The sequence below is a fragment of the Diceros bicornis genome, chromosome 3 (genome assembly GCF_020826845.1).
Source record: "Diceros bicornis minor isolate mBicDic1 chromosome 3, mDicBic1.mat.cur, whole genome shotgun sequence".
NCBI classification, from domain to species: Eukaryota; Metazoa; Chordata; class Mammalia; order Perissodactyla; family Rhinocerotidae; genus Diceros; species Diceros bicornis.
In genome coordinates this window covers 83970890-83984160 of record NC_080742.1, presented here as the reverse complement: position 1 = coordinate 83984160, position 13271 = coordinate 83970890, and the positions used below count along the sequence as shown (strand labels likewise).

General features: G+C 34.6%; 1 protein-coding gene across 9 annotated transcripts in view; it reads left to right on the top strand.

Moving 5' to 3' along the window:
• The window catches only part of CNOT4 (CCR4-NOT transcription complex subunit 4), a 133733-nt gene that overhangs the window by 71295 nt on the left and 49167 nt on the right, over window positions 1–13271 (top strand). For 6 of the 9 annotated variants that reach the window (XM_058530773.1, XM_058530749.1, XM_058530754.1 and 3 more), the window contains 4 exons: window positions 3577–3663; window positions 4291–4392; window positions 5146–5271; window positions 7973–8106. In XM_058530773.1, the coding sequence (XP_058386756.1) occupies window positions 3577–3663; window positions 4291–4392; window positions 5146–5271; window positions 7973–8106 (449 nt within the window). The remainder of the gene's footprint in view (window positions 1–3576; window positions 3664–4290; window positions 4393–5145; window positions 5272–7972; window positions 8107–13271) is intronic. The other 3 variants (XM_058530779.1, XM_058530771.1, XM_058530788.1) reach the window with 1 other exon arrangement.

Sequence of the window (13271 nt, the reverse complement as noted above, 5' to 3'; positions counted from 1 at the left end):
TGTTTCATAGCAGAACCAGGACTAGAAAACACCCCTGGTCTTAAGGCTCCTATTCCAGTGTATTTTACGCTGATGATTGGTCTGTCATTCATACATCCATCCATTTATCCATTCATCATTCCATCTGCTTGCCGAGGTTTTGATTTTCTCTGTAGTGTCCATGAACAGTTGACTGTGTCCAAAAAAATATATGGGAAGATATTTTACACATTAGGCATGCCATTGGGCATTTATAATTCTGTCACATGGCCTTTTATAGTCTGTGTAGGTGCTAAAGCTGACTCACTGTGAAGTAAATATGACATTGAATATACGGCTAATGTGGTGATGTGCAGGGTGCTCTGCCTACACTCCATACTCTTTACTTTCTTTATTCACTAGAATACTATTTTGCTAGTTGACTGTTACGTTTAGGCTGAAAATTATTTGAATTTCTCTTGCCTGGGCAGGCCATTTCTTTCAGCCATAGACCACTTGCTAATACATTGAGGCCCACCAATGGTCTGTGTGTATGTAATTCTTTTTGTTCAATGCTAAGACAGTTCAATTTTTAAATATGCATTTATTGAGTACCTACAATGTGCCAGGCCTTATGTAAGACACTAAGCATACATCAATAAAAAGGTAGTCCCTGCTTATTTACAAAAGTAACAGTATACTGTGAGAGGTGCTGTGTGCTATTGAGGCACAGAGATAGCACCTGACCTTGAGGGGGGAGGTATGTACTCCTCTGCTATCTTTGGGGTAAAGTGCTTCTGGCACAGGAACTGTACAAATGCTTCTGGATGAGAAAGAGCTCGGTCTGCAAGTGATTTTTTTTGGCTGGAAGATTAGAGTGCAGTGGTGAGAGATGAGGCTGGCAAGGTAAGTGGTAACAGATTGTGAAGGGCTTACTGACCAGTCTAAGGAGTTTGCACTTGATCCTAAAGGCACTAGGAAGCTATTGAATGTTTTAAAGAACAGAGTGACATGGCTAGAGACATGGCTAGATTTGTGCTTTGAAAATATCGTTCTGGCTGTGGTGTGACATATCAGTGTAATTATATACAAATCTTGTGTTGTTATGAAGGTGTTATATCCAAATATTCACCAGAAACGATTTCCGTAAGCCAGTGGGGTTCAACCTTATCTGACCCAGTACCCACTTTATTTTAAACTAATATTTTATAATACCGTTTGACTTTATGAAATGACTTCTTGATAATATAATCTGTCTACATATGTAATTTGAAAAAAATATGTAAAGGAGAAATGAAAGAAAAGTAATTATAGAAAGACTTTTTCTACATGTGAATACTTGGGTGCTGCACTCTAGAACCTTGCTACTCAAGGTGTGGCCTCTGGGCCAGTAGCATTAGTATCACCTGGGAGCTTATTAAGCACACTCCGGCCCTGCCTCAGAGCTACTGGATCCAGATATACATTTTAACTAGATCCTCAAATGATTTGTATGTGTATCCAAGTTTGTGAAGTACTATTTTTCAGTACATAGTAAAACAGTAAGATGCTTGCATCTGTTGGTAGAATCATGGTGAATGTGACGACTATAAATGCAGATTGTTACAGGTGTATGTATTGGCAACTCAGGTACCATGGTAATGATATGATTTTTCTGAAACAAATCTTAGTAAAATTCCAAACAAAGCACTTGTAGTTTTCCATTAATTACATATTATTTGCTTTCTTGTAAATTCATTATGTCAAAACTGTGGGGAACTTCTTTGTGTTTATATCTAATATGGAATTTGTTTCTAGGTGTACTTAATTATAAACAGGCTTCTCAGCGACATGAATGTCTTGTAGGACATTTCAAAAGTTATGCAGGATGCTTCTTTGTTGTGCAGGGCTAGTCTGAGCATTGTAAGCTGTCCCTGGCTCCGATCCACTGACCACAAACAGTGTCTCCCGGTCACTTTGACAACCTCCTGCAACCCTTCTTGAATGCTGCCTTCATTGAGAACTACTGCCTTAAAACTCAGACGTGATATGAGATGCTGATGTAGCACAACCTGTGACCAGCCTGAACGTTTTGAAGCAGCTATTTTGGCTGTGAGGCCTTCTGCTGAGTTGGTGTGCATCCAGCTGGAATACTGAATGCAGTTCCACACTGCACTGACCAGAAAAACTTTTCAAAATATGCTTTTCCTACTTCTCAACCCTGAGACTTTGCTGTGAACAACCCAAGGGTCATTGCCTTCACCACTATAACTGTGATATCCCTCAGGGAATTTGAGTGGAAAAAAAGATTGAAAGCCAGTGTAACCACCTCACCTTCTAATTCATTAAAATTAGTTGTAAAAAACTAATTTTTTACAACAACGACCGGCTCCGTTTTTTACAACAACAAAAAACGGGGCCGGCCCCGTGGTATAGCGGTTAAGTTGCGCGCGCTCTGCTGTTGGTGGCCCGGGTTCAGATCCCGGGCGCACACCGAGGCACCGCTGATCAGGCCATGCTGTGGCAGCGTCCCACATAAAGTGGAGGAAGATAGGCACCCCAGATGTTAGCCCAGGGCCAGTCTTCCTCAGCAAAAAGAGGAGGATTGACATGGATGTTAGCTCAGGGCTGATCTTCCTCACAAAAACAAAAAAACAAAAAACAAAAACAAAAAGAAAAAAACAAAAAAAACATAACAACCCTATACTTATAAGAACCTAAAATAAAATATGGTAAAAGTAATTACTTTATAATAAGTTGACAACTGTTAAGAATTAATGACACCCCAACCATAGAGTGTTTCACAAAACTTTGATTCTGTTGGATGCAAGACATATGAGCTAAGTTGTGTGTGAGAGTATTATCAAATAAGAATGTTTCAAAAGAATACTTTGCACCCATTTGAACGGGTACACAGAGAAAGCTTTTTCCATCCATCGCCTCACATAAGTTATTAACCAGGAAGAGAGAAGAAAAAAACAGGAGATGATTGAGAAATGGTAAAATTGATAGACATAAGGAAACCGTGTGCGTGCATGTGTGTATACGTAGACATTTGCGCGTGCACACACACAGACATAGTGATAAATCATAAAGCCTCGAAGGTTGAGGAACATTCTGTTAGCATATTTGGAATTTGTAGCTTATAAATGATGCTTTAATATATCAAATGTTATATATAATAGATTTTATGAGTAAAGACTGTCTCTACTTATGGCTATCCTTGAGTTTCTATCTCAGTCTTTGATACGTAATTTTGGTCATTGTTTTGAGAATTACTTTCTTATAAGGATCATTTATTAATGAAAATGTGGTTAGGCTATTTGATCTGTTTTGTGTTTAAAAATACTGTGAAGGTAAGTTCTCATAGATTGGTGCAGATATTAGAACATAGTAGATAATACCAAACTCAGTGAGTCCCAGTTTCTATTCAGTGGGTCAATAAAAAATAGCTTTTGGACTCTGTTGATGATTTCCTGTAGGTTCACCACACATTGTAACTAAGAACTAGTCACATTTATTGGAAAACTTTAAAAATTATTTTCCTTTCACTGAAGAGGGATGGTGTATGTCTCCATTGTAAGGATAAAGTTGATGAAAATGGGAACAGTTTATACCTTATTTCTTCTTCTTTTATAGGTTTTAAAACGACCAGAATATTTTGGGAAGTTTGGTAAAATACATAAAGTTGTCATCAATAATAGCACATCATATGCAGGCTCACAGGTAACTAATTATAGGAATTTTTCTTTTCCTCTCTGTGGGCTGGGCTTGACCTGGGCTGTTTTGAAGGAAAATTTGCTTTCTTTGATTAGAAAGCTTGAGGGTCAAGGACTTAAGAAGTTGTGGTGACCTCTATTGGTGGGGTGGGGGAATTTTTGGTACTCATTTGACCCTTCTAGGACTTAACAGTGAATTGATAGAAATAAGAGGGAAATAGTAAAACAAAGATTTAGTGATGGTTTGAAGGGGAGGGGGAGTTGAGTCTATTGTTAGGCAGTCCAGATAATGATTTCTACTTAACAGTATTTTCAGATATTGAAAATGTAATAGAGCATCTTTGCTATGCTGGTATTAGCAGATAAAATACTCCTGCAGATTGCATTTATTTTTGGGAGAATATAATTGGACAGTGTCTTCAAATCTTATTTTTTAGAATCTAACTTTCAAAGTTTTTTTTATAACCTCGACGAGCCTGTCAAATGACTTAAAGCTACTACTACTTCTAATTATTGTCATTGTTATTAATGATAGTTGTAGTAAAGGCCTTTAGAATTCCCTAGGCAGCTTGCAAGATAAATTTTTAAAGTTTTTGTTGAATTTGAAACTAATAACAGTGGGTTTTCACTTTAGGGTCCAAGTGCCAGTGCTTATGTAACCTATATCCGGTCAGAAGATGCTCTCAGAGCCATACAGTGTGTCAACAATGTGGTGGTAGATGGCAGAACACTTAAGGTAATACAGTCCTCTTGATTTTTTTTTTTTTTAAGAGGGAAGGGATAAAATGTACTAAGTAGAGGAGAACATAGCATTTACGTATTACGTAATTACATTTGAAAGGAATCTGTTTGAAGATTGCTTCTTAGTCATCCATACCAGCCTATGACAGCTAATTTGTTTATTACTGACTTATCTAGGGTCCTGTTTGCCAGGTAGAAATAAACACATTTATTATTAGGGGATAATCCTTAAAAATCTCCTATATTTACACATATTTTATTCTGTGAAAATGAATCTATTCTTCTTCTTTTCAGAAATAGATAAGAGTTCTGATCTGTTGTTCTTAAATATTTGGATGTTGTGCAATTGAGGTTTGAATGAAAGATCCCAGCAAGCAATGCTTTTTGTAAATGGAAGAAGGATGGCATAATTAGAAAAAGGAATTTGCCTTCCTATGTGCCTAATCACTTATAACATGGAACAGATTTTGTCTGTCTTTTCTTCTGATCTCTAGGGAGGAAGATTTGGGTGCTCAGGTTTGGAAACCATAGACTGAGATGTTTTCTTTAGTTCTTCCAAATGAGCATCATCTTTAATAAATCCTGCTAGTAATAGTTTACTTCTCCAGTGTTCACAGCTGTACTTCTTGTTTTGTCATGTCTGTGCTTCGTTTTAGGTGAAGGGAAAACACTAAACATGAAAATTCTCATTGTGATGTCAGTTCATATTTTGAGTCTTTTTTTCCCCCCTCCCTTTCTCTTCCTACAGGCATCGCTAGGTACAACAAAATACTGCAGTTACTTTTTAAAGAATATGCAGTGTCCAAAGCCTGACTGCATGTATCTACATGAATTGGGGGACGAGGCAGCCAGCTTCACAAAAGAGGAAATGCAGGTAGTAAAGTAATGCGAATTATCAACTTTGAGAAAAGGGAGTATTTTTTTTTATAAGTTAAAATTACAAAAGCAAAAACTAGGGATTTTATTTTTTTAAACTGGTATTACTTTAAAGGAGTGCTTTCCAAACAGTGTTCCATGGAATGTCAGTTCTGTAGGATATTATAATAAAAATGGATCTGTGGTCCACTAAGTTTGAAAATGCTAGATTAATGAAGATAAATAGGGTTTTTTCCTGCAGCATTAAGGACTTCTCAGAGTCTTTAATATGCTAATACATGGGGGGAATGTACAACCAGAACCTAACTGACCAAGGAGAGCATTTTGGGAAATGCTACTTTAAGGGGAATGTCACCAAAATGAAAGCTAAGTGGGATACTATAATTCTGAGGGTCCCTCCCCCCGCCATCTCTACTCTTTAGAGGGAGCATGCTAGAAAATAATATCCTATCAAATGTTGCTGATAAGCTAACATTATTTTTATAAAGTGATTCTCCCTATGAAAGTGTCCACTGAGTTAGTGTCCTGTAAAGGGTGAATTGAAGGATTATATCGTATGTTCATTTTTACATTTCCTCTTCTCTTGTCTCCTTTCAATTTGAAGTATAAGCATGCCTTTACAAGTAAAAATGTTGACCATATAACATATTAAATGAGGATAATACCAAAGCACAGTGCTGCGCTTCCCTAATATAGATGAGGACCTCAGATTGTTGCTGTGTGGACTTTTGCAGGAATACTTATTTAGATGGGGGGCATTGATTGATATCTTTCATTCTCCAGGTCAAATTAGAAAAAAATCTAATAGGGGTTCCTTTAAATGAAATATTACCTTTTTTGACTTGGAGTTTCTACAGGTTAAATTCCATTATAATAAAGACATTGAAATTTCTTGACAATGTTGTCTTGATGATCCAAAAACTGTTAAAATAAGGTCTCTGTGATATTTAATGGGAACGGATGACTTATTTCTTACTTATCCAATAAATGCTTCTTGATTTTTTTCTTTTTTTCCACGAAACTTTCTTGGATGAAATCTCAGGTTGAACCATTTCAAACTGAATTTTGACTAATGGAGAGTATGCTTTACTCACGGGTACTAATTACAATGAAAATCTCCGTCAAAGAATTTCTAAAGCCCAGTTGATCTCATTTTTGAGTTCTGTTGAGCAGTAAAAGAAAATGGATGGACAGTCCCTTGGAACTTGATTGTAATGGGATTTAACCTGTCTCTATGTACTGCCCTTGTAGAATCACTTGAATATCAGTTTGAGCTCTTTGTGGCTAATGAAAGCCATAATATCTCCTGAAGTATTGATTGCAGAAAGAATTTTCAAAGTTTTTCATGTTTTAAAGATGTAAAATCCACATCTAACTGTATTTTTTCTTAATTATTTAAAATTTATTTCATATTGTCCTAAATTCATCTTGTTGTTCTTTACCCAAGATTAAAATTACTTTGAAAAGGGATCTTTTTTTTTGTTAAAACACTTCCTCAGTGTAGAAAGGAAATTTGAACAAATAATATCATGGCAAAAATCAGAAGATCTTTCCTTGTTACTGCATAACTCAAAATTTGGTACCATATGAAGCATTTGTAGATCCAACTGAAACAGACAAGAGCCCTCTCAGAATAGGGAATGACACATTGTCCAGTATATTTGATGCAGTTGTTCTCTGTTAGATGTTATTGCACTTGATTGTTTTTATTGTTTTTGTTTTTATCTGTTCTGGTTTTGATTTTCCCATAACATCTATTTAGACCACACTTTTAAAATAATTAACAACCCCGAAGGTAAGTAAAAATGTCATTCCAGTCATGATATACATGAAGCAGTAAAAGTTATTCAAAGTAATTTCGTTGTAAGTTATTCAAAGTAATTTATTTTTGTATGTGACTAGTTTCCACAGTCAATCTTTGCCTAATTTCTCCTATAATGTTTATAACATTACCTTCTGACATACAGCTACCAACTACAGAGCACAAATACAGAGTTCTCTTTGTTGTGTATAGAGCAGGGATTGGCAGACTTTTTCTGTGAAGGGCCGGTTAGTAAATATTTTAGGCTTTCTGGGCCACATGGTCTCTGTAGCAAATATTCAACTCTGCTGTTATAGCATGAAAGCAGTCACAGACAACTCATAAATAATAGACAATTCATAAATAAATGAGTGAGACTGTTCCAATAAAACTTTATTTACAGAAACAAAGTGACTGGCTGTAAATCGCCAACCCCTGGTCTAGAGTTTAAAATACATGAAATTTTATGTAAAAACATAAAAATTTTAACCCCCCCCCCCGCAAAAAAAAAAAGAAATTGATTTTCAGTGATCTTCAGAAAATTCAGTAATGGCCTATTAGAAGGCTTAATTCTCATATGAAAAATGGGGAAGTAGATTTAAAAGGGACCTTAAAGTTTTTTGAGCTATTGAAGATGTTGTCTCTTAATAAGCTTTTCTACACAATAAAGTAGTTGATGAAATGCCTTAATTAATGGAATATATATCATGTAGTTTTGTTGGAAGAACTTTCATTCGTCTAGAAGTTTTGTGACATCATCCTCACAGGTTTCTCTGACATCATGAAAAACCCTCACATATTTTATTTAGGATATCTTTAGTAATTTAGAAAGTAATTCAGTATTTTATTTCAGCCATTTTGTGAACCTCACTGCAGTTTTAACTTCTTCTTCCCTTAGGCGGGTAAACACCAAGAATATGAACAGAAGCTACTTCAAGAATTATATAAATTAAACCCCAATTTTCTTCAGCTATCTACGGGTTCAGTTGATAAGAATAAGAACAAAGTGACACCACTGCAGAGGTATGATACGTAAGTACCGATATTAGTTTAATCAGACACCTCACCTTCATGTCTGTCGATCTTCTTTTTTCATTCTACATCTTTTTCAGGCAGAATCCTTCTTGACAATGTCTATCATATATGCAGAATTGTTGCACCATATAGGAAATGTTGAGTCAAAATTTCTGGGTTTGAATATTTGCTGCCTGCTGCTCCCTGGTAATACTTCAGATGAGCTTCTTGATGGCTTCCCCTTTGCATTGATTTGCAGACTACCATGAGCCCTGGGAATACCCTCCTTGATAAAAAGGAAATTAAGAGATGTTGGTTATTAAAAGGCTTTTGTCACCTAATTGAAATTTCCCCCCTGGTATAATGAGGGAAAGAAAATGTAAAAGGGAGAGTGTGAGTTATCTGAAGCATTGCGTGTTGGGAACACAAATATTCATGGTTGTCTAGTCTTAGGAATCACTAAAGTCTTATATCCTCTGAGTGAGGAGAGTATCCCATAATCAGAATCTTATTCATCTTAGGAGTTAAACTGTTTTTGAGTAGACCTATATTGTGTCAATGTTTAAACAAATTTATAGTCTTAAGTATTGAGTCTCATTCTGATATGATGATCTTCACATCTTGGATTGTATTTGGTTATGGCGTATCAGAAAATGGTATGATTAATAAAAACAATGATTTTGGGGTTGTACTCTATTTAGAACATTCCTTAAGTTTGATGTTAGGATGTTTGTTCATTTTTTTAAATTTGGTAAGTTTAACTTTTATAAAATGAATTCATTTAAAGTAAATAGCTATAATTAATTTAGATATGTTGATTTTCTTTAAAAAAAATTTATTCCAAAGTTAAATTTGTTTAAGTGATATTTTAATTGTCTGAGTGTTACATGTTATAGTCCAATGACTGTTTAGCACTAAAGTAATGTAAAGGCCATTTTCAAATATAGCTGATAGTAGTTACATGGATTGTTGTCTGTCATTTCTTCAAAAACATATTCTTATATTTAAATTCTTAAAGGCCTTGTTTATTCACTTTAATAGTAAAGATTATTTATAAAAACTATTCAAATTTAAATACTTCTTGTTTATACACACACACATATATGTACACGTGTATATAAATATAAAAGAAGCCACAGAGCAAAACACAAAATTACTGTGTAGTAAACTATGTGAAATTTGTTTATATCAAAGCTAAGAATAAAAGCTAAGTCCAAAAGAAATCTTTTTGGATTGATAAGCTTTGGCCCTTTCCATTGATCTTTTTGTAGCTTCCCCTGTCTACCCCTGTATGTTTATTTTATTATGAACCATATGCTATTACTTACCTCATTGGTTACTAACTCTGTAGTGCTTTGTATAAGAATGAGGTTATTGTAGTAAAAATTTATTTGAGATGCTTTTAACATTTATACGCATCATTGTTCTCATTAAAAATGTTATCATTCTATTTAAAATCATGTTCTGGGTTTATAGCTCTTAGAGAATTCAGAGCAGAAATTTAAATTTTTGATTATCTCTTTGAGATAACATTTGTTATTTCTTGAACATAAAAGTAGTAAGTTTTTATTCAAGGAAATTTGAAAAATATGTAAAAGCATACAGAAGTAAGTAAATATTGTATGTGATCTCAGTACTCAGATGTTTTCACTGAAAATGATTTGATGTATTTTCCATGTAGTGTGTGTTTTCTTGTAGTCCATTTTCTTTCCTGCGAATGTATATATACACAAAACACATTGGTTTGTTATCTTTTAAAACTTAATAGTCATTATTACAAATATTTTCCCATGTCATGAAAACATAATTTTTTATGGCTACATAGTATTCCATTATAGATGAGTATTTCAAATTTATTAAATCAATCTCCAGGTGTATATTATATTATTTTCATTTTGGTGCTATAATTTATAACACTATGATGAACATTTTTTTTATGTAAACATTTTGATTATAGCTTTGGTATTCTTAGAAGTAGAACTACTGAGTCAAAGATTCTGAGTACCTGTTTCCTTCAATTGAATATTTTTTTTCTGTACACTTACCAACTTGATAAACAGAAAAGCTGTCTCATTTTAATTTGTATTTTATTAATAGAGTGAATTTTTTATGCACTGTGAATTCATGTTTGCCATGTTTTATTGGTGTATTTAACTGTTATATGCAGTATATAGATCTAATTTTCCCCAGTTAGTTGACCAATCTATCTGTGTTTCAAAATACTTGCATTTATAAATCAAATTTGGAAGAATTTATATTCTACAATATAACGTTGAGTCTTCTCAACCATTAGCATGGTATGTCTCTCTATTAAGTCTTTTGTGTCTCTTAGGAGAGACTTTTTTTTTTTGTCCCTTCCCATTTTATTGTATTGGATCTTCCGCCACCACCTCTTCCTGTTTGAGAATCCCCCTAGGCTAAAAATTAAAGAACAGTGTTAGAAAGTGGTGCTAGCAGGCATCCTTGTCTCATTCTTTACTCTTATAGGGATATCTCCGTGTTTTTTTTCAATCTTAAGTATGATTTTTGACCATTTATTTGAGATAAATATTTTAAATCACAATACAAAAATACCTTGTTATTTCTGATTTACTGAGCTTTCTTCTTTAGATTGGAAGTGAAAATTGGAATTTACCAGATATCTTTTTGGCATTTATAACAAGTATTTAGCTTTTCTTTAACTTATTTTTTTGTCGTCATTTATTAATAGATTTACTAATATTTTACTGACTTTGCCTTTATGTAAAGTATAGTGAGAGCATACAATCACAAGTTGTAGAGGGAAAAAAAAGGAAGAACAAGGGAGATTTAAAACAGTATGCTCATTTAGTAACTTTGCCCAAAGCCAGTGCTACTGAATCTCAATTGGGACCCAAATAAATTTTGACGTGGATACTTATGCTTTGCATGAGTGCATGATATAGGAAGGTTTTTTTGGGGAGGGGTTGTTTTATGTTTGTTTAATGCAGGTCCCTCAAATCTATTAATGACAGTTGATGGCCCAAGTTACAGAGAGTTGTTTTTTTTGGCAAGCTTCTATAGCTTGCTTGCTTTCTATGCCAACCCCTGCTAGAGAGTAAGTTTGCCTGACTGTCAGTAATACTGAAGGTCTGCTTTGGTCTCCATTTGCACGTTGCCACCATACAGGGTAGAGTGGTAGGAATGAGTGTGGATGAGTTTTCTTTTTCCCACAGGGAAGACTTAACAAGTTAAAATGATGAGCAATATGGCTCTTTACCTGGTCCTACCCAAGAGATAAGTTTTTCTTATTCAAGATAAGTTGAGAATTAAACTTCCTAGGGAAAAAAGAAGAAGAATGGTTCTTTTTTATCTTTTCTTGGCATGCCTATATGGTAAGTAGCTGTCTTACAAGAATTGTAAGAAAGCAAAACCTGGAAACCTTGTAGACTGACACTAAACTTAAAATGTAGTTGTTTTTAAATTTCTAATTAAGCCAGAGTACAAATATTAAGAGTGCCATTGCTGCTAATCCTCACTGAACCCCAACATAGTCCCCTGATACACATGTGTGTAAGTGAAATTTTCTGTAATATGTCTTATTCCTATGTCACTTAAACGAACAATAAATTCTAAAAGGAATGTGTCATTTGCTCTTCCCCACATTATTATGAATTTGAGAATATGTCAGATTGAATATTGAATATAGATGTGCTGTTTCTCTATATTAATAAGTTACTTTGAAATGATGGGTACAAATGACAAGAATGGGGAATGAGGAAGCCATGCAGTAGTGATGCTTAAGAAGTGGATATTTTGTTTTTAAGTTTGGGGCTTCAAAAACCTTCATTGACATTGGGACAACCATTTGTGCGCCAACTGAAGACTGTGAAAGGAATAAAGTAGCTAGATGGGCTGGTGTGCCCACAGGAGTGGGTAGGCCTACCTGTAAGAATTTGGGGGGCAGACTATAGGATATGCAGATCACTCAAGGTAAGTGGTTATGACTCCATCAAACAAGCCACCATTGAAGGAATGGAGATGTTCAGCTTTGGACTTAGGTGAAAAGATGGTTGAACAAAAATTTGATGTCTTCTGTGTTCATTTAATCTCCTCAGTAGTCTTATGTGATAGATATTGTTATCTTACTACTGGCAAGAAAACTAAGTCTCAGCGAGTTTACCATTATCCTACACAAATAAGTGATAGGCTAGATTCTGACGAAAGTCTGTCACTTTTAAGCCCAAGCTCATTCTCCCACTCTGCCATTGCTTAGTCTAGAAGAGTCTTAAGAGACTGTAACATGAATCAAAAACTCTGACATAAATCAAACTAATTCATATAAATAAAACTATGCCATAACTATATGTAGTTCAACTTTGAAGGTCTCTGGTACTTAGGGCTTATTACCTCAGGATAAATATAGTGGATGTATTATAAATTCCAAGGAATTAATGGTATTTTAAGCAAAACCTTCTCTAAACCACAGATTGGTGGCAGTAGAGGATAAACTAAAGAAATGGTGAAAAGAAAATTTCTATAGGAATTTGTCAGTTTATTACGTTGAAAGAAAATGTACATCTTGTAAAGAATGTGGCTATCCTTATTGAAAATCAAGTATAAGTTCTGATAGACTGATGGCATAGTCAGAGTATATCTTATTTATTCTGCACAGTGGGAGTGGTAATTGCATAAATCCTGTTCTACCCTGGCATTAGTCAACCCCTGAGATTTAGAAAAGGTGTGGTCCAGAGAATAGTAGAAAATAGTCTTGAGTAGAGATTATTAAGTCACGGATAGGCTTCAGGACATCTGTGAAGTCTATGAAATTTTAGGTCAAATTTTTTTGGGGAGAGAGGATCCGTGACCTAAAAATAGTTGTTAATTAATGGTGTAGAGGGCGCTGGTATGCTGATACCTATAGATAGATTAGAGGTGAATTCAGGAGTGGTATAAAGCAGTGATTCTCACTGTATGGACAAGTGCCATGAGAGGTGGCCTACATTTTTTTGTAAAATGGATCCCTAGAAAGGCATTCCCTCTTTTATAATAGATAAATGATTTGCAGGTCCCTACTTTTATTTTTGCGTAGAACTAAAAGGCTACTTACTTGTAAAACTAAGCGGATGAGTTAGTAAGGTTTGCTAAAATTGGATATTTGCATTAAAATCAGAATTACAATATTTTTCTGAACTTATTTCTCAAAATCTTTCCTTATTTCTCTA